At 37.9% G+C, this 23,299-nt stretch overlaps 1 protein-coding gene across 1 annotated transcript in view; it reads left to right on the top strand.

Annotated features, from left to right (window-relative positions):
* The window catches only part of SNX29 (sorting nexin 29), a 647,758-nt gene that overhangs the window by 530,218 nt on the left and 94,241 nt on the right, over positions 1-23,299 (top strand). The window contains exon 19 of the mRNA XM_036738094.1: positions 4,374-4,514. Within this exon, the coding sequence (XP_036593989.1) occupies positions 4,374-4,514 (141 nt within the window). The remainder of the gene's footprint in view (positions 1-4,373; positions 4,515-23,299) is intronic.

Here is a 23,299-nt window from a genome sequence, read left to right on the forward strand (position 1 = left end):
GGACCATGGCATCAAGGAAATGATGACATGACTTGCAGTTGACTTTGATTTGAATGAGGGAGGTCTGTGCAAGGTCACCAGCCTTATCCAGAGCCAGTCAGTAACTTCATAGATAAGTCTTAGAGTAATACGAGGTTTAGAGAGTTTAAGTGAATAATGTGTCTTCACCCAGGCAATATAGACAGGATATGGACCCATAGCTCTTCTTGACTCCAGGTCTTTTTTATGGTAATTAAGGTGGGACTTTTTTTACTGTTTTCTCTTTTGGAATGCTGGGGTAATCAAGTACCTTTGATGAGTCTTGCCTTTCAAATGTAAAGGCAAGCAAAGTGAACTTTTTGTTGTCTCTTTTGGAGTGCTTCTCAGTACTGAGGAATCTTTGACTGAATGTGGAGAGTCTTTGGTGACCTTCTTATGTCAAGGGAAGACTTAGTTCCCATGAGTTTGAGTCGCGTGGTGGTGATACCCGTTGACCCCGAGACTTGTATATAAGATCAGAGGTTAGCGTTTTGCCTTTGGGGTCACACTCATTGAAAGAGTGTTATTGATGGGATCTGGGTAAGCTGGTGAAGCAGCCCCCTCCAGCTTTGAAAACCCAGATGTTGGTGCTTTTCTGGTAACTACGTGTTGTGATTTGGTTAGACAGAAATATCGATCTGTTTCTATTGTCTGTGTTTGTAATTTCTGTTTGTATTTACTCTGAGCTTCAGGGAGCTGACTTTTCCCCTGAACTAAGTGAATGATATATGTATGTTTAATTAAAGTGAGGTTGTAAAACCCTTAAAGTTGCTTTCCTTAGAAAAGCAGATCAAAGAACCTGTGCTAGCAGCCCTCCTGTGTGCTGGTGTTATTGGCCTTATACGTCCACAGCAGCTGCTAGCAACATTGTTGTTACAGTTTGCACTTTATATACTGGCCATGCTCTTTCTCAACAAAACAAAGTAGAATATAAGAAGGGAAGAAGAAAATGCAATTGAGCAAAGATCATTTCCCTTTTGGGGGGAAGAGTGAGACAGTAGTGAATTAGGATAGAATAGATGCCATTTGATATTAGTCTTGTGGTTCAGTAAGCATAAGTAAGGAGGGGACGTTCTAGGCACATGGGAGAATGTAAGAAATGGTTAGGGGGAGTAGGAAAGCTGGAATGTGTATGTGGTTTGGTTTGAATGTAATATTGAATGCTTCAAGGAGTAGATTGTAAGGTAGGGCTACAAAGGTAGCCTGATTGTGAAGAGCCTTGAATATAATCCATTAGATAATGGGGAACTATTAAAAGTTTTTGAGGCATGGAGTGTCATGATTGTAGCTATACTTTAATCTGGCATTGGTGAATATGATAGATTTGGCAGTAAGAGACTAGTGGTAGAAAAGCTGTTTAATAAGCTATTATAGTAGTCATGGGGAGAAGTAATGAGGTGGTGACTTTTTCATTATATGATTCTGAAAGATAATCTGCTTCTGATTCTGAGTATTTTTTTTACACTCTTAGAATGTCATCTGAGTCCATGAGTCAAATGTGAATGCCTAGATTTTCAGCTACAGTTAGTTATTTATGCCAAAGGGTGGGGGCAGTGTTAAATGCCATCTCAACAAATCAGATAATTCAAAATTTATTTCCATTTGGTTTTGGCAGGTATTATACAATTTTACTCTCTCCCCCTCTTTTTTTTTTTCAAAAGCAGATTTACCTAATTGTCATAGAGATTAAATTTATATTTCCCATTGGAATCCTTATGGCCAGAAATGATCATTTTATTCCTTTTGCAGCCTAGTCATTGAACAAGGGTAACCTTTGGGCGGCATAGATACTGAGCTACAGAAAGTTGATTCTTAGAGATATCCACTGACTGGTCTGTCTGAGATCATAGTGGAACAGGCAGTGGTAAAGAGTACAGCACAGAAAGAGCCCTGCCGTTTCCCCACTCTGGGTTAAGGATCTTGGATTGTCAGTTTTCAGTTGAAAGGGAAAAGGGATATGGAGCTATGAAAGCAAAACCTTGGTGGTTTATAAAGGGAGGAAAAATTTAACTATAATCATTTAAAGGGAGTCCTTGGGACTTTTAGTAAGAAGTCTTATATAATGGGGTCTTCGTATCTGGAGACCCCTGACATTGAATATATAGATATCTCTAAAAGCTTAATATAAGTGAAAATGGCTTCTTCTGTGTTGAACAGTCAAATAGATTATTCTTTGACTACCTGTATAGGCCTTGTATTAGGGGTTTTCATCATGTCTCCTGTTGTAAAAGAGTCTTTATAGTGTGAATTCTTGGCTTCAAAATGTTTTATGAAAAATGCAAAGTCAAAATTTATTGTTCCCTATTAAGCATTTCAGCTGTTTTTCTGAACAACCCACTTAAATTGGAGAAGCCTATTGTTATAGCAATGACAAAGAGATTTCTAGAAGTTTATTGACATAAAGCTATTGCAAACCATGTTGGACATTTATCATCGATATTTTACTCTCAAGGCTGTTATTAACTCATATGAAATATATTTTTAATACATTCCCCCCTCCCTTCTCTATTTTTTTTTTGGCTGCAGTTGCTGTAGGAAGCTTAACAGCCTTTCAGCATTGTGTAAAATACCACTGGCATCCTTGCCCACAGGGCATGCTTCTGGAAGGCAGAACGTCTTGATGAAAGCAATGAGGCTTTATGTCCAAAATGTGCACGTTCCACCTTACTGTCGTTTTATCTTCAGTTTCTCCTAAAGTGGGTTTGGCTCAATATTCAGATGTTTGGTACCACTTAGACTAGGCAATCTGGTTATTAATTGAGTTTATCATTTTTTATCTGAAGTTTTGCCATTATATCCTTGTAACATTTATTGATACATTTCCAGGTAAGTGGATGCAAAGCCCTAAATAGGTCATACTTAGGCAGCCCTACATTCTGTAAATACGTAGTTCCTACTTTATTCTTACTTCTAATAATAATCTGTTAATTGCTTGACTTAGTTGAAAAGGTTTATGTGGTTTTATGTGGTCTTGGATGACTTGTCTCAGAATGTTTGCATAGGTCTGGCTGGGAGAAAATGCAGGCATCTCTGATGTCTGAACCTGTGTTCTGCAAACAAGAAAGCAGTTTTGAAAACATTTATATTGAGTGAACATTAATTACATACATGGTTTGTTTTCCATCTTGGTCAAGTCATTCATCACTTGAATTTTGGATGATATTATGTTTATCTTGCTATTTGGTAATGCTAAGTGGCAGCAGAGGGCATGCTTAATTATGAATACCTTTCAAGCCATGTGGATAGTGGAAAGAGCACTGGATAAGGCAGAGGATTTGTGTTCAAATTCTGGCTCTGCTGCTCCCCACCTGTGTGACAAGATGCTTAACCTCTCTAGGTCTCAGCCCTTCACAATGTGGCTCCAGTCTACTTTTCCAGGTTTCCTTTCACCCTCTTTTTTAAGTTACTCTCCTTCACTGATTCCTCTCTTCATGGAATGTTCCCTTGAGCTGAACTGACCTTGCTGTTTCCTGTATATGATATTCTATCTTCCATCTTCCCACCTTTGTAGAGCTTGTTTGCCATACCATACCTGGCCTCCCTCTTCATTTCTGCCTCATATAATCCCTAGCTTCCCTCAAAGTTCAGCTCAGGTAATAACTCCTCTAGGGAACCTTCTCCTTTTCTGTTCATTTACAAGTGTTCTCCCTTTAATTTCTTTGTATTTCATCTTGCCACTGGACCCAGATGGCTGCAGAAGAGAGAGTGAGGCTAGTGACTTTGCACAGCCCTCTCTCACTTAAATCCAATTCACTTGCAAGTCATGATCACCTTCCTGATGTCACAGTCCTCTTCAAGAACGAAGGACAAACAACAACAATTTCATTTCCTGCGTACACATTGTTTCTTCTCCCTTCCCCCATAAGAATGTAAGGGTCTAAGGAGCAAAGAGCCATTTTTTCTTTTGTCTTTGTATACTCAGTACCTAACACATTGTCTAGCACATAGTCAGCATTTAAATAATGCTTATTGAACACATGAATAAATGAGTAAAATGAGAATATGGACTAGATCAGTTGTGTCAAAGTCAAATAGAAATGGATCCTTGCTGGTCACATATTGAATTAGAAAACCACAAATTAATATTATATGTCTTGCATTATATTTTTGTTTATTTTGTTGAGCATTTTCCAATTACATTTTAGTCTGGTTCAGACTACATTTGGGAGTTTTGCCACATCTGTGGACTAGATGACCTTGAAGTCCCCCTTCCAGCTCTCTGATCCTGTGACTATTAGAAATCTCCATGGAAGAAGACCCTGAATGCACAGGCCTTTATAAAAGGGGTTTTAAGAGGTATACTCAATGTGCTTTTTCTACCTAGAGTTTAATGTTTTTCTATCTTTTCCTGCCAGGTCTATATCAGGATAAAGGATGATGAATGGAATGTATATAGAAGATACGCAGAATTCAGGAGTTTGCATCACAAGTTACAGAACAGATATCCTCAAGTGAGGGCCTACAGTTTCCCACCTAAAAAGGCCATTGGAAATAAGGTACTCTACCAAGAAAAGCAAATTGCCCTTTTTGTTTATGTCATAAAATTAATCTACAATCCTAATAGTGTATTCTGATTTTAAGAAATGAAGTTTGTGAAACTTAGGAAGACTACATTTTTGATAAATTCTAATTGTCTTCCATTTTGGGAATTAACCTATAGATACTCTACCAACTTCATCTTGGAAAAGTATGATTAGAGTTAATCATAATTCAGCTCATTCATATGTAATACAGTATTGTTGTTTGGGTCAGAAATGATCAAGAGTAATTGTTGGCTACTGATTTGTATCGAATTTTAAAACACATTTCATCAGTATTTCATGTATTAAAATCAAGATTAGAAACCTAATTTAGTTATAATATAGCAAACACAAAGGAAAGAAAGCATATTCCTGTATCAGATTCATCTCAGTCTCTGATCATTTTTTTCTGTTAAGATGGTATAGAATTAAACCCATAAAAATGAAAGATTTGAAAATTCTACAGGATATTTTTGATTTTCTAACACCAAGAAGAAGTAAAATATTTCTTTAAAAATGGAAAAATCATGTAAACTATTCATTTTTAAGCTATGACAAATCTTGAGATCCTTCCAGAATTTCTCCAAATGCTTCAAAATACCAGCCTACTTAATCAGTAATATGACAAAGCTATTATATGGCATGTTTCTTTAAAATATGATTATTATTATTATTATATAACTATTAAAGAGGCAGCCTGACTTGGTAGATACAGAATTAGCCTCAGAGTTGGGAAGACCTGGATTCACATCCTGCATCTTATACATAATGGCTGTATGACCCTAGGCCAATCACTTAACCTTTCAGTGCCATGGGCAACTTTTTAAGACTATAAATTTCTGAGAAAGTTCTAATCTCTATTGGTAGAGGATGTTCCTCACTGACAATTCTCTTTACTAATGAAACCACAGATCCATTTTTTTTAAGTACCTATTATAGGACACATTTCTTTTTAAAAAAAATGCATTGAGGGCAGCTGGAAAGCAGGGACTTGCGTAAGCTCCCTGCCATGTCCCTCCAAAAACCTGTAAAAATGGCTCTGAACAAATTCTAGAACTGCAGAACCCACAAAATAGCAGAGGGAAGTAGGGATACAGCTCAGGACAGCCTGGATGGTCGCTGGATGAGGTCTGTTGCGCACAGAGCTGGGTGTGGAGGAGAGCGGAGCCCAGCGTGGGTGGCAGCAGCACCAACCAGACCAGGAGCTGGGCAGAACGGGCCCTAGCACCCTGAATCAGTGAGCTGTGGCAGTTACCAGACTTCTCAACCCACAAACACCAAAGACAACAGAGAAGGTTAGTGGGAAAAGCTTCGGGGGACAGAGTGGAAGGAGTTCATGGTTCGGCCATCGCCCCTGAGACAGCGGGGGTAGTACAGCTACAGAACTACAGCTGCAGTTGCTTCCGGCCCCAGGCCCATCTGGTGGGAGGAATTAAGTGGTGGGTCAGAGCAGGAGTGCTTAAGATCCCAGTCAGGTCCTGGCTGGTGGTTCTTGGGGAAGGAGGAGTTCTGGTGTGGCAGAGCTGGCTGTGTAGAAATAGCTCTGAAAACAACAGCGCATCCCCTCAAGCTTGGAACAAAGTACTCTTTACAAGCAGTCATAACCTGACAAAAAACTCAAGGGTCAAGTAAGTTGCCTGGGAACATGGCCAGGCAGCTAAAGTGCTCTCAGATTCAGACTCAGACTTTGGAATCTTTCTTTGGTGACAAAGAAGACCAAAACATACAGCCTGAAGAAGTCAACAAAGTCAAAGAGCCTACATCAAAAGCCTCCAAGAAAAACATGAACTGGTCTCAGGCCATGGAAGAGCTCAAAAAGGATTTGGAAAAGCAAGTTAGAGAAGTAGAGGAAAAATTGGGAAGAGAAATGAGAATGATGCGAGAAAACCGTGAAAAACAAGTTAATGACTTGCTAAAGGAGACCCAAAAAAATACTGAAAAAAATATTGAAGAAAACAACACCTTAAAAAATAGACTAACTCAAATGGCAAAAGAGCTCCAAAAAGCCAATGAGGAGAAGAATGCCTTGAAAGGCAGAATTAGCCAAATGGAAAAGGAGGTCCAAAAGACCACTGAAGAAAATACTACTTTAAAAATTAGATTGGTGCAAGTGGAAGCTGGTGACTTTATGAGAAATTAAGATATTATAAAACAGAACCAGAGGAATGAAATGATGGAAGGCAATGTGAAGTATCTCATTGGAAAAACCACTGACCTGGAAAATAGATCCAGGAGAGATAATTTAAAAATTATTGGACTACCTGAAAGCCATGATCAAAAAAAGAGCCTAGATATCATCTTTCAAGAAATTATGAAGGAGAACTGCCCTGATATTCTAGAGCCAGAGGATGAAATAGAAATTGAAAGAATCCACCAATCACCTCCTCAAAAAGAAATCTCCTAGGAATATTATCGCCAAATTTCAGAGCTCCCAGGTCAAGGAGAAAATACTGCAAGCAGCCAGAAAGAAACAATTTGAATATTGTGGGAAAACAATCAGGATAATACAGGATCTAGCAGCTTCTACATTAAGGGATCGAAGGGCTTGGAATATGATATTCTGGAGGTCAACGGAGCTAGGATTAAAACCAAGGATCACCTACCCAGCAAAACTGAGTATCATGCTCCAAGGCAAAATATGGATTTTCAATAAAATAGAGGACTTTCAAGCTTTCTCAGTGAAAAGACCAGAGCTGAACAGAAAATTTGACTTTCAAACACAAGAATCAAGAGGATCATGAAAAGGTAGACAAGAAAGAGAAATCATAAGGGACTTACTAAAGTTCAACTGTTTTGTTTACATTCCTACATGGAAAGATGATGTGTATGATTCGTGAGACCTCAGTATTAGAGTAGCTGAAATGAATATGCATATATATATGTGTGTATGTATATACATATATATGGGTGTGTATGTATATATGTAGGTGTGTGTGTGTATATATATATATATATATATGTATATATATTTATAGACAAAGGGCACAGGGTGAGTTGAATATGAAGGGATGATATCTAAAAAAATATCATCAAATTAAGGGATGAGAGAGGAATATATTGAGAGAGGGAGAAAGGGAGAGATGGAATGGGGTAAATTAGCTCCCATAAAAGTGGCAAGAACAAGCAGTTCTGTAGGAAGGGAAAAGGGGGCAGGTGACGAGGAATGAGTAAATCTTGCTCTCATTGGATTTGACCTGAGAAGGGAATACCATACACACTCAATTGAGTATCTTACTCCACAGGAAAGAAGGAGGAAAAAGGTAAAAAGGGGGAGACAATAGAAGGGAGGGCATATAGGGGGAGGAGGTAATCAAAAACAAACAGTTTCAAAAAGGGACAGGGTCAAGGGAGAAAATTCAATAAAGGGGGATAGGTTAAGAAGGAGCAAAACATAGTTAGTCTTTCCCAGCATGAGTACTGTGGAAGGGTTTTGCGTAATGATATGCATGTGGCCTATGTTGAATTGCTTGCCTTCTTAGGGAGGGTGGGTGGGGAGGGAAGAGGGGAGAGAATTTGGAACTCAAAGTTTTAAAAACAGATGTTCAAAAACCAACAAAAAAAAGATTTTTGCATGGAACTAGGAAATAAGATACACAGGCAATGGGGCGTTGAAATTTATCTTGCCCTACAAGAGAAGAAGGGAAAGGGGGAAGGGAGGGGAGTGGGGTGACAGAAGGGAGGGCTGACTGGGGAACGGGGCAACCAGAATATATGCCATCTTGGAGTGGGGGGGAGGGTCAAAATGGGGAGAAAATTCGTAATTCAACTCTTGTGAAAATCAATGCTGAAAACGAAATATGTTAAATAAATAAATTAAATTTAAAAAAATTGCTCCATTAAAAAAAAAAAGAAAAGAAAAGGAAAAGAAAAGAAAAAAAAATTGCATTGAAAAAACCTTGCAAGAATTCCCATTTAGTTCACTGTGCCTATCAATATCAAGTCATTTTCTAACAGAAATTGTTCTCGCGTATATGTGATTTAGGACAATTCAGATCAAGTCCAGTCAACAAAAATTTGAATGCTTAATATGTGCTAAGCACTAGGAATATAAATGTTTTCCATGAAACCCTTTTGAACTTGACTTAAATTCCAGCATTCTAGGAAATCTTTTCTATAAACCCCCAGTAACATTGAGAGACAGAGGGTATTTTAGTGATTATAGTGTTAATCTTAGAATCAGGAAAACCTAGGTGCATCTTCTAGCTCTATGACCATGAGTTGATTACTTAATTTTTTACTACTCCAGGCAACCCTGTAAACCTATATAGACTAGTTTTTCTCTATTGGCGGAGGTATTTTCTTCACTATGGGTTCCCTCCACTGATAAAAATCACAAGTCTTGGTTCAGTTTGGTGAGATGAATCATCAAACCCATGAGTGAAAAGGAATTTTAGCAAATATAAAAAGAAGTAAATATGATCTACATGTTTGTGAGCCCAGTCAGAATGTGTTGTTGTGTTATACAGCTTCCTAGGTAGGTAGCCACCTTGCTTCATGGAAGGTTAACTAACTGTGACCATGTCTACATACATAATAGTAAGGATCCATCTGGGTCAATCCTCAGAATGAGTTAAGACATAAATAGATTTTCAATTCAAGTTTACATAAGGAGGGTACTGCTGTATTTTTCCCCTCTTGATCCATTATACAAACATTTGAGCTCTCCCTTGAAAAATGACATCTTATGTATCTTTACTCTTAACTCTTAGAAGCTGTGTATGGTAGTAGTTATAGGTAATAGCTTTTATTCCTGACTAGATATCTTCTTCCCCTCCATGTTCGTGGTCCCTGTGGGGCACAAGTAAGGAGGAGGCCCTCATATTGTAATTCAGGCATCTGACAGTTGCTAATTCATTAAGAAATACTAGGGTGAAGAGCTTCTTTCCTGCCCAAGCTGTCATCTCAACCTTTTAATTCCCCTGTCTAATAGTAATTGTACTGTGATTCCTTCTTTTCTTTCCCTTTTGGCTGAGTAAGACATAATTGCTTCCCCTAAGTCCACTTTGGCTGCTACTCAGGACAGATCTGGGGAATTCTTATGATTTCCATTATTTTCAAGAACACATTGAGTATAGGACATGGAATTCTTAATACTCTCAGGAGGCTAATAGTCTCATTGGTAAAACTGCATAACTCAGTCCTTCCAAATGGTTCTGGTCGCCTAGTGAGTTTTGGTACGTGGCCAGTAATTGCTTTGATATCATTAAGGGCTAATTCTCCAAAGATTTCTGATGATTAATTGGCAAAGAAAAATCAGTGGGGCCAAGAAACACGTCTTTTCTTATGATGACTTTACTTAAAGAATAACCCACCAGTCCACTTGGGTCCTGAAGAAATATCCAAGGTTGATACTATAATGTATTTGGCTTGATTGAATAATAAATCTTGTGTTACTCTAACCCTAGAACTGTTAAATTAATATATATTTCAGAATATACATCTGGACTATATATTTCAGAATATCATTCAAGCAAACATTCTACAAAGATTATCCTTTTTTTGATAAATGTGTTTCTGCTCTAATTGTCTAGATATCCAATCTGAAGGTACTTTTTTATCAGTGGCCATTGATAACGGTGATAGAAATCATCTGAGTAGTCAAAAATTGAAATGTCCTCTTAATTTGTTCATGAACTTGCTTTTTTAAAGCAAAGAATATTTAGTATAACAACCATACTCAGTATCTTTTGTATGTATAGAATTTGTCTTTACCAAAGCATAAACTGCTGCCTTCATATTCAGAGCATGTATTTAATTGGATATGTATGAGATATGAGAAAAGAATGATAACTCTTAGTGAATGATAAACATACTTAGTAATATCAACATATTCACTAGGGATATCTTTTACTTTTATATCCCATCAAGCCCAATTCACATTAGAATAGAATTTTCTTTCATATCAACTACAATCTGATGAAGTTCATTTATAGCAGCATTTGATACCTGTCTCATGGAGACGTAAGAGACAGCGTGGTATATATACTGTGAAGAACACTAATCGACAGTTAACCTGAGTTCTAATCATTGCTTTTTCACTTCACCTGAGTTCAGTGTATAGTCCCTCAAAGCGTCCTTTCCTCATTGTGTCTAGTTTATCCTCCACTCCTAAAGCAAACACTACTGCTCACTGTTCTAGAGACATTGCTAGGAAATCTATGGGAAGCCTAAAATTTTCCAACCTTTGGAATTCCACAAAGTCATGCTCCGTTTGGGGTTACGGAAATTCAGAAGCTTTCCTATTTGATATAGCAACTCTGTTTCCTCATTTGTAAAATGAAGGAAGTAGATTAGATTGCTTCTAAGATCTCTTTCAGGTCTAAAATTCCATGTCTATATCCATAGTATATGGGCATTAAAGTTACTCATTTATTTTGAATATTGCAGACTTGGGGGTTGAACGTGAGTTTGTTTTTTTGTTTTAAGTAGAGTTTATTGATAATCTTTTAGCATCACTTGGGTATCTCTCTGTGTTCCTCTTCTCCCCCTTCTGGAGAACCACAGAATTTTCTTTTAAAGGAAAAGGAGGAAGAAGGGAAAGAAAGCCAGAAAACAACCAGTACATCAAAAAAAAAAATCTGACATCATTTTCAGTGTTCCACACTTGTAGACCTTCCCTCCTCCTCTCAGCTCTACAAAGGAATATTGGGAGGTATTTTCTCGTTTCTCCTCTTTGGGACAAAATTGTTCTGTATTATTTTGCAGCATACATTCTTTTATTGTTTTGTTTTGTGGTAGTCATTCTTTCCATTTACGTTATTATAGTTATTGTGTATGTTGTTTCCCTGGCTCTGCTTACTTCACTTTGTCTCAGTCCGTGTCAGTCTTTCCAAGCTTCTCTGTCTTTATCATGTTCATCATTTCTTACAGTGCTCATATTTCAGTACTTTGTTGTAACACAGTTTGTTTGGCCATTCTCTGATTGGCAAGCATCTTCTTTTTTCTGGTTCTTTACTACCACAAAAAGTGCTGCTATGGTGAATATGAAGTCTTCCCTTTTTTTCCCAGTCACCTCCATGAGGTATATACTTGGCAGTGGGATCTCTAAGTCAAAGAATATGGACACAAAACTAATTTATTTGCATAATTTTATATTGTTTTTCTGAATTGTACTAATATACAGCTTCACCAACAATGTGTTAGTGTTCCTGTCTTTCTACACCCTCTCTAACATCGACTATTGCCATCTTTTGTCATCTTTGTCAGCTTGCTAAATGTAAGGTGAAACCTTGGTTGGATTTGCTTTTTTTTTCTTATAAGTAATTTGAAGCATTCTTAAATATTGCTGTTAATAGTTTGTAATTCTTTCGAAAACTGTTTATACCCTTTAACCGATTATTTATTGGGCAGTGTCTTTTGGTCTTAGGTTTTTCTGTTAATTAGCTGAGATATTTGGTAAAAAAACCAATTTTTTCCCCATTCACTTGGGAAGCTTGAGGTTTTAATGAACTGCAACACCAAGAGGAGATGGCTGACACAAAACGTGTAAATGGAATCTTTCTAGTCTATTCATACCATGGAGTCTTGGCAGGTAGATTTCAAATGAGGCAGCATAGTATCATGTAAAAAGTGCTGGATTTGGAATCAGAGGAGTTGGATTCAAATCTTTGCTCTTTAACTTACCACCTGTGTGGCTTTGGACGAGTTCACTGAATACTCCATTGTCCTTCCCTTTCCTCATCTGTTGAATGAGAAGATTGGACTAGGTGATCTCCAGTATCTTTCCCAGGTCTGAATCTTAGGATCCTATGATTATGAGATCAAAAAATGTTTCACAGCTTTAGTAAGTTGTTCCCTCTTTTTTTCTCATTCCTGTTCTATTTCCATATCATTTCACAGAAGGTGCCAGATCAAGAAGGTACTTGGAAACTTTAAAAATAGTTCTCTAAAATGATAGCTCAGAGATATTCTTATGGACAACTTACCACTATGTTTCTTGTCTGAGTGAGTTTGCCAATATTAACTAGGCAAAAGACTGAATTTTATGTTATCAAAAGCCTAGATTCAGGAAGTATTCATTTATTAAGCCTAAATAAGATTTAAGAAACTATCCATTTTTTCTCAGGGTAATAGATTAGTTCACTGAAAGTTCGTGCAGCTGAATTACCTGCTTTACTGGAATTAAGGCAAGGCAAATCTCTTTCGTATGTGCTTCAAGTAGTTTGGCTTACTGTAGAAATTATGCATTTAAATCCTCATTAAAAGCACATATACCAATGTGTGATAGAGAATCAGACTGGACTTCATTAAATTGTGGAAAGCTCCTTTTGAGCTTTTTGATTCATGCATTTAAAAATATCCCCAAAGGAAAAAGTACAGTGACTGAGCAGAATTCAGAGTAGGAACTAAGTTAACCTTAGAAGACGCTTGGACTTGTGAAATCCCATTGTTTTGTTGTGAACCTGTGAGGAGGAAGGACGGGGAAAGAGGCATTCAGAAGGTTAGCCAGTGGAAGTCAAGATTAAATATAGGATGCCATACAAAAATTGTGAACTCCTTTCCATGCCCCCATTCATTTGTAAATCTATGTTGAGTCCTGTTAGTTCCTGTGTGTAGGGCACACAAAAGATTTTTCCTTTCATTAAGAAATTTCTAGGGGCAGCTAGGTGGCGCAGTGAGTAGAGCTCCAGCCCTGGAGTCAGGAGGACCTGAGTTGAAAGGTGGCCTCAGACACCTGACACAATTAACTAGCTGTGTGACCTTGGGCAAGTCACTTAACCCCAATTGCCCTGCCTTCCCCCCTCCAAAAAAAAAAAGAAATTTCTAAATGTCAGTGGGTATAGAAGGCAGGGAGTAGGTAAGAGAGAAGGAGCATTCATTTCCTTTCTCCCTAGGCCTTAGTCTTCTACTTTGTGGCTATTGCCCTAGAAATTTGGAGATGACCCAGGTTGTTCCCCTTGTACAAAATATTGCTGTATTTCAGGTTTCTATGGGACACTTGATTACTTAACTATCTAGATGAAATTCAAACTTATGGAAAATTCCAGGGCTGTTAGCATGTGCCATTGTTTGTCTTGACTTGTAAATTTAGAAAAATTTAGAAGGTGTTCCTGGGCAAAAGACAAGGAAACAAATTCTGGCCAGATGCCTGAGAGTTACTAGTGCAGAAAGTCACAGAATTCTACAAGTTCCTATGTAGAGTAGCCAAGTTCAAAGGAGAATCCTGCCAGAAGCACCATCATGAAGAACAGACTAAGCTACTAAGGCTACTAAATTCTCTCTTGCTTTCTTGTAATGGAGGCAGGAGGTATCTCAAACACCATCAAGAGTTCATTGAAGGTCTGCTGCACAGGAAGTAGGGAGAATATTATTCCAAGTGACTGAAACTATGGAATAAATACCACAGGATTTGAGCTTATTTCTAATTTTGACATTCTCATAATCACTGTGTAAAATGTATAGGTACTTAAAGTTTTAAGTGGAAAGGAAAAATAATTTTTATTACATAGTGTACATTCATATTCCTTCTTAATGCTTTTTTTTTTCCCGGGAATTAGTTACTAAACAGTTCTTGCCAGGAAAATCATGTCAGAAAGAGATATGTAAGTGGAATCCCAAATTTGAACACATTACTTTTTAAGTGGGAATTGGAGAGAATTTCCCTCTAAATCCAAGTTAACACCCAGGAAAAAAACTAATCTATGAAATATCATATGTGATGTCAATAAATAGCCCAAAGCTAGATTCTTTATGTATTTCATGAGAGTTCTCATCCTTAAATGGAAGAGAATAGAAGTTCTCTGGAAACTTAAATATGAATTTTATTTGAATGGAGAAGCTGAATTTCAGTACAGTGAAAAGATGTTAGGACATAGTTGCATTGTGAACATTCATATTTGTCAATTAATTGGTATTGCTGAGAGGACAGTGCTTTTGGAAAGAACTGATGCTGTGAGTCTATCATCATCTTTTTTCCAGAATTGCTTAGTTTCCTTTTCATTTCACACTTCCCTAAGAGGAAAGGGAATAAGGGTGGGGGGGGGGAGTGTGGTGACAAAAGGGAGGGCAGACTGGGGAAAGGGGCAATAAGAACATGTGCCATCTTGGAGTGGGGGGGGAGGGTAGAAATGGGGAGAAAATTTGTAATTCAAAATCTTGTGGAAATCAATGTTGAAATAAAATATTAAATAATAAAAATTAAAATAAAATAAAAAAGATACCCCATCACCTTTCAATAAACACACACACAGACCCCAGAATTTTATTGAGTAAAATAAGTCATCATTGAGTGAGTTTGAGGGCCTTAAGAGATCATCTAATCCACGTCTCACTCCCCATTTTAAAGGTAAGAAAACCGTGGCCCAGAAAAGTTAAATGATTTGTCCAAAGTCACAGTAGGAGCAAAGCTGATATTCAGGCCCCAGGTTATCTGACTCCAAATGCAGTACTCTTTCCAATATGCCATGCAAAGGAAATGATGTGTTGCATTTCAGTTATGTAAAGTCACAGGTCCCAAATACTCAATTCTCTGTGTGGATTCCTTTAACAACAGTGTTTCTTTCTTCACAAGGCCACATTCCTTCTAATATGCTTGTGAATTCAATCATCCACACGAATAAGTTGTATATTCATGAGTAAAATGATTTCATGACCATTGGTCATCAGTCGTGTTGTCTCACAATAGGCTTCCCATTCTGAGGCCATAATAAAGGAATTCTTAGAAATTCCAGTTCTAGAGAAAGGTGGTTGTTTTCATTTGGATTGTAAGATGTCTGAACTCTTCTCCATCATTACTTTATGTAGGCTAATGTTTCTCCGTACCATGCAAGATATTGCTGGCTAGTTAGTATCCAAAGCATTTCTTAGATGTGAGGGTACAGATAACTCATAAGATTTACCCTTTGATGATCAAAAGAGCAATTTCAAATAAATGCATTGATTTTCCAACAAATTTTAAGTTAACCTTTATAAAACCCATATATTTGTGAGGGTTTTTTAGCCTAAATTTCAGTAAATAATTTTTAAGGTATCTTTGGTTCTAGGGATTTTTTAGATCAACTGCCAGGAAAATCATGTAGAAAGAAATATATATCTTTCTGTGCGTGTGTGTGTGTATATATGTGTGTATGTGTGTGTGTGTGTATGTGTGTGCATATATATATATGTGTGTGTATATGTGCGTGTGTGTGTGTGTGTGTGTGTGTGTGTGTGTGTGTGTGTGTGTGTGTATAAGTGGGCTCCCAAATTTGAACACATTACTTTTTAAGTGGGAATTGGAGAGAATTTCCCATTAAATTCAAATTAACATCTAGGAAAAAACTAATCCATTGAAATATCATGTGTGATGTCAATACATAGCTCAAACAATCTTAATATGGTCTCCTCTCCTATCCCTCTTCTTTTTGCCCATACCCAATTCACTAAGTCTTGCTGTTCTTTTTTCCTTTCAAAATCAAGACTCTTTACCTGTAATTTATTTACTTGAGGCTTTCCCTTTCCTAAGCCTAGTTTATCTTAGCGTGGTCTCCCATTTACTTCCCTATATTTCTACCTCTCTAATTCTTTTACCTTTTTTCCTTAAAAAACAAAATAAAACCAAATCCCTCCTCTTCGCTAGCCCAGATGAGAATAAAATGTGAGGTTCAAGAACTCACCATGCTTTCTACTCCTAACTTCTATATATCTTCTATAATTAACATGAAATAATTTTTCCATAATTACAAGGTATAATATATTCTTCCCCCTTCTTTCTATCTCCTTCTCTAGGATGTTTCTTTTTCCCTTTTTGTATTTTTTGAACACCCCCGCGCCCATAGATTTTTCTCTCTTTATTCTTTTACTGATTCTTAAAAGTGTTGAGATTTTGAAGAGACAGTAGTTCTCTTCCTTGTCTCCTTGCAGCATATAAGTACTTAATTTTCATTTGGCCCTTTCTGATTGTTTCTTTCATTTCTTTTATTTGTTGAATTTGTCTTTTGAAAACTCTATCCACTATTTAGAAAAACAAACACAAGAACACTTGGAAGGAATTAGTCCCTTTAAAAATCTATCCTTCCTTGTTCTCATGGGATTATGCTCACTTTGTTGGACATGTTAGATAAAGCTTATGTGCCAAAGACTGTGCTAATTACTGGAGATGCAAATAAAAGCAAGCAAGACAGTCCCTGTCTTCAGGGAACTTACATTTTAATCGAAGAACATACCACACAAACCAAAGCTGGAAAGCAAGATGGGGAGCAGGGAGTTAGCATGGCATGGAGCTGGTGAGGGAATACAAGTCTCCTTCAATATATCATATTCTAACCTATTATTTCCTCTCTCATAGTGAATGCAAAGTCCCATGTAAGTATGACTGGCTCCTATGTGATCTGTCTCTTCCTGGCCATTTGTGATATTTTTTTATTGCTTTGGGAACTCCTCATAGGTCATCTAGGCCAAACCATTCCTTTTACAGACAAGAAAACTGAGGCCCAGAGATTAAGTGACTTGCCTGAATCATCCAAGTAATAAATGGCAGAAAACAGGTGTTTTACATGTTCTTCTAATTTCGTTGTCTTTTGAGTTTGCCCCATTATTTTTTACTGTATCGTTAAGTTTTTGTTTTCTATTTTCTTTTTCAATATATCCACTATTTTGTTAAAGTTCCCTAGACATTCTTCTAAGCTGTCTACTCTACTTCTTATCTCTTCCTTCGCTTCTTTTATTAGTTCTTCCAAAAACTCTTGGAGTGTTTTCAGATACTCCATAATTTTTCCTGGAGTTTTAGTTATAGTTGTTGAAGAATTGTTTTCTTTTTCTAGGATATTGCTCTCAACTTACATTTCTTCATAATATTAAGAGTTTTCCATTCATTGTTTGGTCATCCCCTCCTCTTTTTGGCTGGTTCCATTCTCACTGCACCCCCCCCAACACCTAAACACGCACACACACACACACACACACACGCACACACACACACACACACACAGCTGGGCTATGACTTGCCCTTCTCCCTACAGAGTTACACTTGGTTCTGCATGAATCATTGCTGAAGGGAGAAGCTATCAGAGATAGCTGGAAAAATTCCTTGGTGATTATTCATCCCAACTGCATTTGGTTTCAGGCTTCTTGGCTCCACAGCTTCAAGGAGATAGATAGGAGGATAGCCACTGTGCATAGTTGCTATGTGACACAGACTCTGAGGTGGCTAGGAGGGCTCTTGGTGATTGATGACCTCACACACCTTCTGTAGCTAAGCTCACGCACATGCGGCTCATGTTCAGAGTGAGGGTAAGGCGGATAGAATTTGGTATACCCACACCCCACAAAATGTTCTCCATATGCCGACACCAAGCTGTGGATCATAGTGTCTCTGACTATTTCCAACCCAACTGCAGATGAGTTTTCTGCAACAGTTACGCATCTTGAAGATCAAGTGCACAGGACTAACTCCATGTAACACCCCCCAACATTAGCAGCTCATTGAACAAGTTGCAATAATCCTCACACTCAGCCTTCCATGCTAATAGACTTTCCAGCCCTTTCTTTGGCTCTGAGCTGTTAATTCTCTCTTCAGCTTCAGCTGAGTTGCTTTTTTCTTTCTGAAAACTGCTTTTCCTAAGCACCGTTGTTTGTGAACTTTTTTGGATGGTGTGTTGAAAACCTGACACTGATGTCCTCATTTATGTTTGGACCCACCCTTTACTTCTGGCCTTTTCCTGATTCTTTACTGTATCAACTAACCCGCTACTGATCATTTCCCTACAAATAGATGTCTGTTCTTGTAGTCCCTATAATCTTCCACCATCACTTCTTAACCACATAATAGCTTTGTGACCCAAAGTAAGTCATTTAATCTCTCAGTGCCCTGGGCAGCTCACGTAGACAAAAGTTGAAGAGACTTCTTTCATTGATAGAATTTCTTCATCTTGGAGTTTCTCATTTCAGTGAAATCACAGGTCCAATCTTTATCACTGTCCAGGTAGATGATATTTGAGAGTTATTAGGGGCAAAAATTTCAAATCAACCTAGTGATTAACCTCTCAGAACTTAGACTATTCTCCAGAATTCCTTGGAGTTTTGGACTGAAGTCTCCAAGACTTTAAAAACTTATCCTACTCCATCTCTCACACCTTTTTTTTTTTGGTGTGTGTCTATTGTCTTCCACCATTGAAATGTGACCTTCTTGAAAACAGGGGCTGCTTTCTTTTTGCTTGTATTTGTATCTCCAACACAGTGCCTGGCACAACTATTTTCTTCTTTCCTTCTTCCTTCCTTGTTTCCTACTTTTCTACCATTCCTACTTGGTAGAACCTGCTGGAGTTTGAGTTCCTTGTAGCCTTTTGCAATACAAGGTCACCACTACACCACAATGAGGCATTGATTTAACACATACCCATTTCCAGATCCATTTGAATTATATCTGGCAGACTTCTTAGATGTTAATATCCCCAGGTAAATCTTATTGTATGTTCCTAAAGGGAAGCTTTGTAGGTTGTGGCTGAAATAATATCTTCAGTGTCCCCTCTCCATGTCAGCAAGGCTATTCTCAAGATTTAATCAGCTCAGAGGACTAAGAGCTTAAGTCATTGATATAACTTTTTACTCACCATGCTCAGCCATAGAGCATGAACAACTCCATTTGCTCCCTAAGGCTTTAACCTGTAGACCACCTTGGGTAACAGAAGCAAGGAAACTGTGCTTAGCCGAATCAAGGTTGTATCCCCTGCGAGTAACTTTTCCCTGCTTTAAATGTCTTTCTTTTGCTATTGCTAAATAATTTTCCTTTTGTTGACTATCAAATCTTAAAGCTGTATCTTTTAAAAAATGTTTTTGAGTCTGGCATTTCAAACCTGTCTTGAGTCTGAGGTGTCTTACTGGGCCCTCTCAAGGCTGGTGGTGTGTAGGTAGAATGCAAAGATGTCTCTTTAGAGCAGGAAAAGCTGGGTTCTAGTCTTGCTTCTACTACTAACTAGCAGTGTGACCTTTGGCAAGCTACTTACCCTCAGTGGGCCTCATGTCCATTTGTACCAAAGTACAGGAGTATTTTTATTTAGTTAATCTTTTATTTCCATAAATCTTAGTTGTAGTGCACTATTCTCCTTGATTTTTTTAAATGTTTATTTATACAAAGAAGTCCAGTAGAAATCCCCTTTCATCACAAAACTGTCGTTCTCATTTGATATTGATGAAGAACTGCTGATGTTTGCAAAGGACTTTAAAAATAATTCTCACTTTTCTTCCTTCTTTTGGAGAATATCCTTACTATTTATTTAGCAAACCAGAATTGGCAAACTGTCCTGTTATGAAGTGTCAACCCCCTGCTTGGTGAGCTCTGCTGGCTCCCTGTCACCTCAGGATCAACTATAAATGCCTCTGTTTGGAATTTAAAGCTTCTTATAACTGACCTCTTTCTGCCTTTCCAGCTTAGTAACACTTTGCTTTCCTCAGTGCATACTGTGATCCAGCTGCACTGGCTTACTCGTCATTCCTTGAACACAACACCGCATCTCAAGCCTGGAATATCCTGCTCTTCGCCTCTACTTCTGAGTTTCCCTGACTTTCTGTAAGCCTTGACTTCAATTTCATGGTTGCAAGAAGTCTTATCTGGTCCTGTTCTCCCCACTACTAATGCCTTCTGGTCTCAGATATATCTTGTATATACATATTTATTTCCATATTATCTCCCCACTAGGATATAAGGAGAATTTCCTCCCTGTATCCCCAGTGCTTAGCCCAATGCCTGGCATGTGAGAAGCACTTAGTAAGTGCTTATTGACCAACTTACCTTTTAGCAAACAGAATTGGCAAACCATCCATTTGTCACATCAGTCCTTGATACATCGCTGTGCACCTTGAGATGAGCCGTGGAAGACTGTCTCCAGTGTTAGATTCTTCATCTGAAAAATGACGTGAAATGAGAGACACTTGACTGTCTTTGCTGGACATCATTTGTAGTAAATATTTCTGTGGCTGATATTTTATTATTATGCCACTATTTAATTTCTCCTTCCAGTTGTAAAGGCTTTCTGGTTTTTTTGTTTGTTTGTTTTTTGGTGGGGCAGGGCAATTGGGGTTAAGTAACTTGCTCAAGGTCACACAGCTAGTACATATGTCAACTGTCTGAGGCTGAATTTGAACTCAGGTCCTCCTGACTCCAGGGCTAGTGCTCTACTCACTGTGCCAGCTAGCTGCCCCTAAGGGTTTCTGAATATATTTAATCCCTGTCTTGCAAGTTTTTCATAGATTCTTAGCTGACTAATTAAAAAATATCTATTAACACTTCTCAATTTTTACTCAATTTTTACACTTCTAAGAACAACTGAGAATAATTGATGTCTTCTTCAATATTTTCCTCATTATTTGAAGATAGCTTATCGTATTCCATTTGTCATCTCTTCTACAAGTTACCTCCCCTCCCAAAAAAAATTTATTAACCACTTATATTGTCTCCTGTTTTCTATCCATTTTTAGTTCTTGTCTCTTTGTCCTACTCCTTTTCCCCATAATGTACATTTTTTTATTCTGGATTCCTTATAGACACAATGTAGAAGGACAGGAACCTTTTCCACTTATTCTTTCTCTGAAACTATACTGCCATGAGCATTGCTAGCAGTAATACTCCTTATAGTTTTGAGTAAATGTTCTCCAGATTAAAATCCATTGTGTGTGTGTGTGTGTGTGTGTGTGCGCGCGCGTGTGCGCGCTTACAAACAAATATAGGACCTCCTTTCAGTATGACTTCCCGTTCAAGGCCCACAAAAAAGTCTGTTTGTTTTAAATACAATAAAAGATTATTGTAAGGTGCTTGTAAGTGTACAATTTAATGCCTTTAATCTGTAATTCAAACTTCCTTGCCTTGTATGCCTTATGTTCAATTAAGGGTATAGTTTTGTCAGTCAGTCATTAAGCATTTATTAAGTACCTGCTATGTTCCAGACACTATGTTAAGTGTTTGGGGTTACAAAGAAAGGTAAAAGACAGTCCCTGGCATAAAGGCACTCACATTACAATAGAAGAGACAGCACACAAGCAATTGTGTATATGCAAGAGATATACAGGATAAATAGAAATCATCAACAGAAGGAAGGCATTAATATTTTGAGTGATGGGGAAAGGCTTCTTGTAGAAGGTGGAATTTTATCTGGAACTTGAAGGAAGCCAGGAGGTACAGATGAGGGAGAGCATTCCAGACAGAAGGAACAGCCTGTGAAAATGCTCTCACTCAAAAGATGAAGTGTCTTATGTGAAGAACAGGAAGAAGGCCAGTGTCACTAGATCAAAGAATGTATTGGGGAGAGAAGAAGGGGAGTGTAAGACTGGAAAGGTGGAGGAGAGGCTATGGAGGCTTTGAATGTCAAACAGAGGATTTTTTATTTGATCCTGAGGATGATATGAAGCCACTGGAGTAGAGGAGGGTGACATGATTGGACTCGTGCATTAGAAATATAACTTTGGTAGCTAAATGGAGAATGGACTTGAGTGGGAAGAGACTTGTAGCAGGGTGCCCAACCAGCAGGTTATTGCTGCAGTCCAGGTGTGAGGTGATGAGGGCCTGCACCATGACGGTGGCAGCATCAGGAGAAAATGCGGCGTATTGGAGAGATGTTGCAAAAGTGAGATTGACAGGCTTTGGCAACAGATTAGCTATGGGGAGGGGGGGGGCAGTGAGAGAGAGTGAGGAGTCAATGATGACTCTTAATATTTTTATGATTATTATTAAATATTAAGTGTTAAATAGAATGAAGTGGTCTTTTCTGAACATTTATTGAAGGTCTCTAATTGTGGATTATTTATGCTAAGAAAATTGTGGATAGTGAGGACTCAATAATTTAATGTAATGGGGGTGAGGGTGGGAGAAGGGTAATGAAAGCCTTCTAGCAGAGTGCAAGTTCTGAATTAATGGAGTATTTCTTAAGCTTTTGGTTATTTAAGCTCTAGTAAATATTATAACGGGTGCTAATAATAAAATTAGGTAAGATAATGGAGAAAATGGCAGATCACAATAGACCTAAATTGCATAATAATGGATTATAAACTTAGAGATCTAACCCATCAAAAATAAATTGCTAGACCCAGAAAATGGAGATTCACTAAAAGAAGATTTATGTTTGAAGAGACTACTGTTTTCAGGCTGCATTCCTTTTCTAGCAAGGCCCTGAAACTATATAGAGGAAGAAGTTATTGGAAAATTTACTTAGTAAAAATTAATATATATTCCATCTGAATTTTCGCACACTCTGAGTTACTGAAAAACTTAAGATCAAAGTATTTTATAATTTCTCTTCTCATCATACCTAGGAAAAGTTGTAGATATAGCATGAGTATTGTTATTTAGCTAAGATGAGTTGCCTTCTTTTACAGAATCTTTCCCATGATTCCAGTTTTAACGAGCTCACTAAGTAGGTCAATGAAAGAGCAATGTAGAAATGGATAGATTCCTGGAAGGTCACTGAGAAAATTGTGGACCGTTAGAGGATGAAAGAGCCCTAGAGATCTTCTTTCCCTTCATTTTATAGATCAGCAAACTGAGCTGATCTGCCCAAGGTCACATCAGAGGTCTTATGTTTCCTAGTCCTTTCCACTAGACCAGAGATGTATGTTTGTACTTGCAGGAGAGTGGTTTCCAAAAGCCACTTTTTCTTCTCTGAGCAAAGCTTAAAGATGATGAAAACAGAACAGATCCAGCTACGGGTGATTGATATGTTCTGCAGATGCTGCCCTAGTTTATACTTTTATTAGTGAGCTTTTGTAGTACTGCGCTGATGCGCTAAGGCAGAGAAGGCTGGTTTGGGCCAGAAATCTGCTTGAAGCAAACAACCAATGCCAGCCCACAATCCACT

Source organism: Trichosurus vulpecula, chromosome 9 (assembly GCF_011100635.1).
Source record: "Trichosurus vulpecula isolate mTriVul1 chromosome 9, mTriVul1.pri, whole genome shotgun sequence".
Taxonomy (NCBI): Eukaryota; Metazoa; Chordata; class Mammalia; order Diprotodontia; family Phalangeridae; genus Trichosurus; species Trichosurus vulpecula.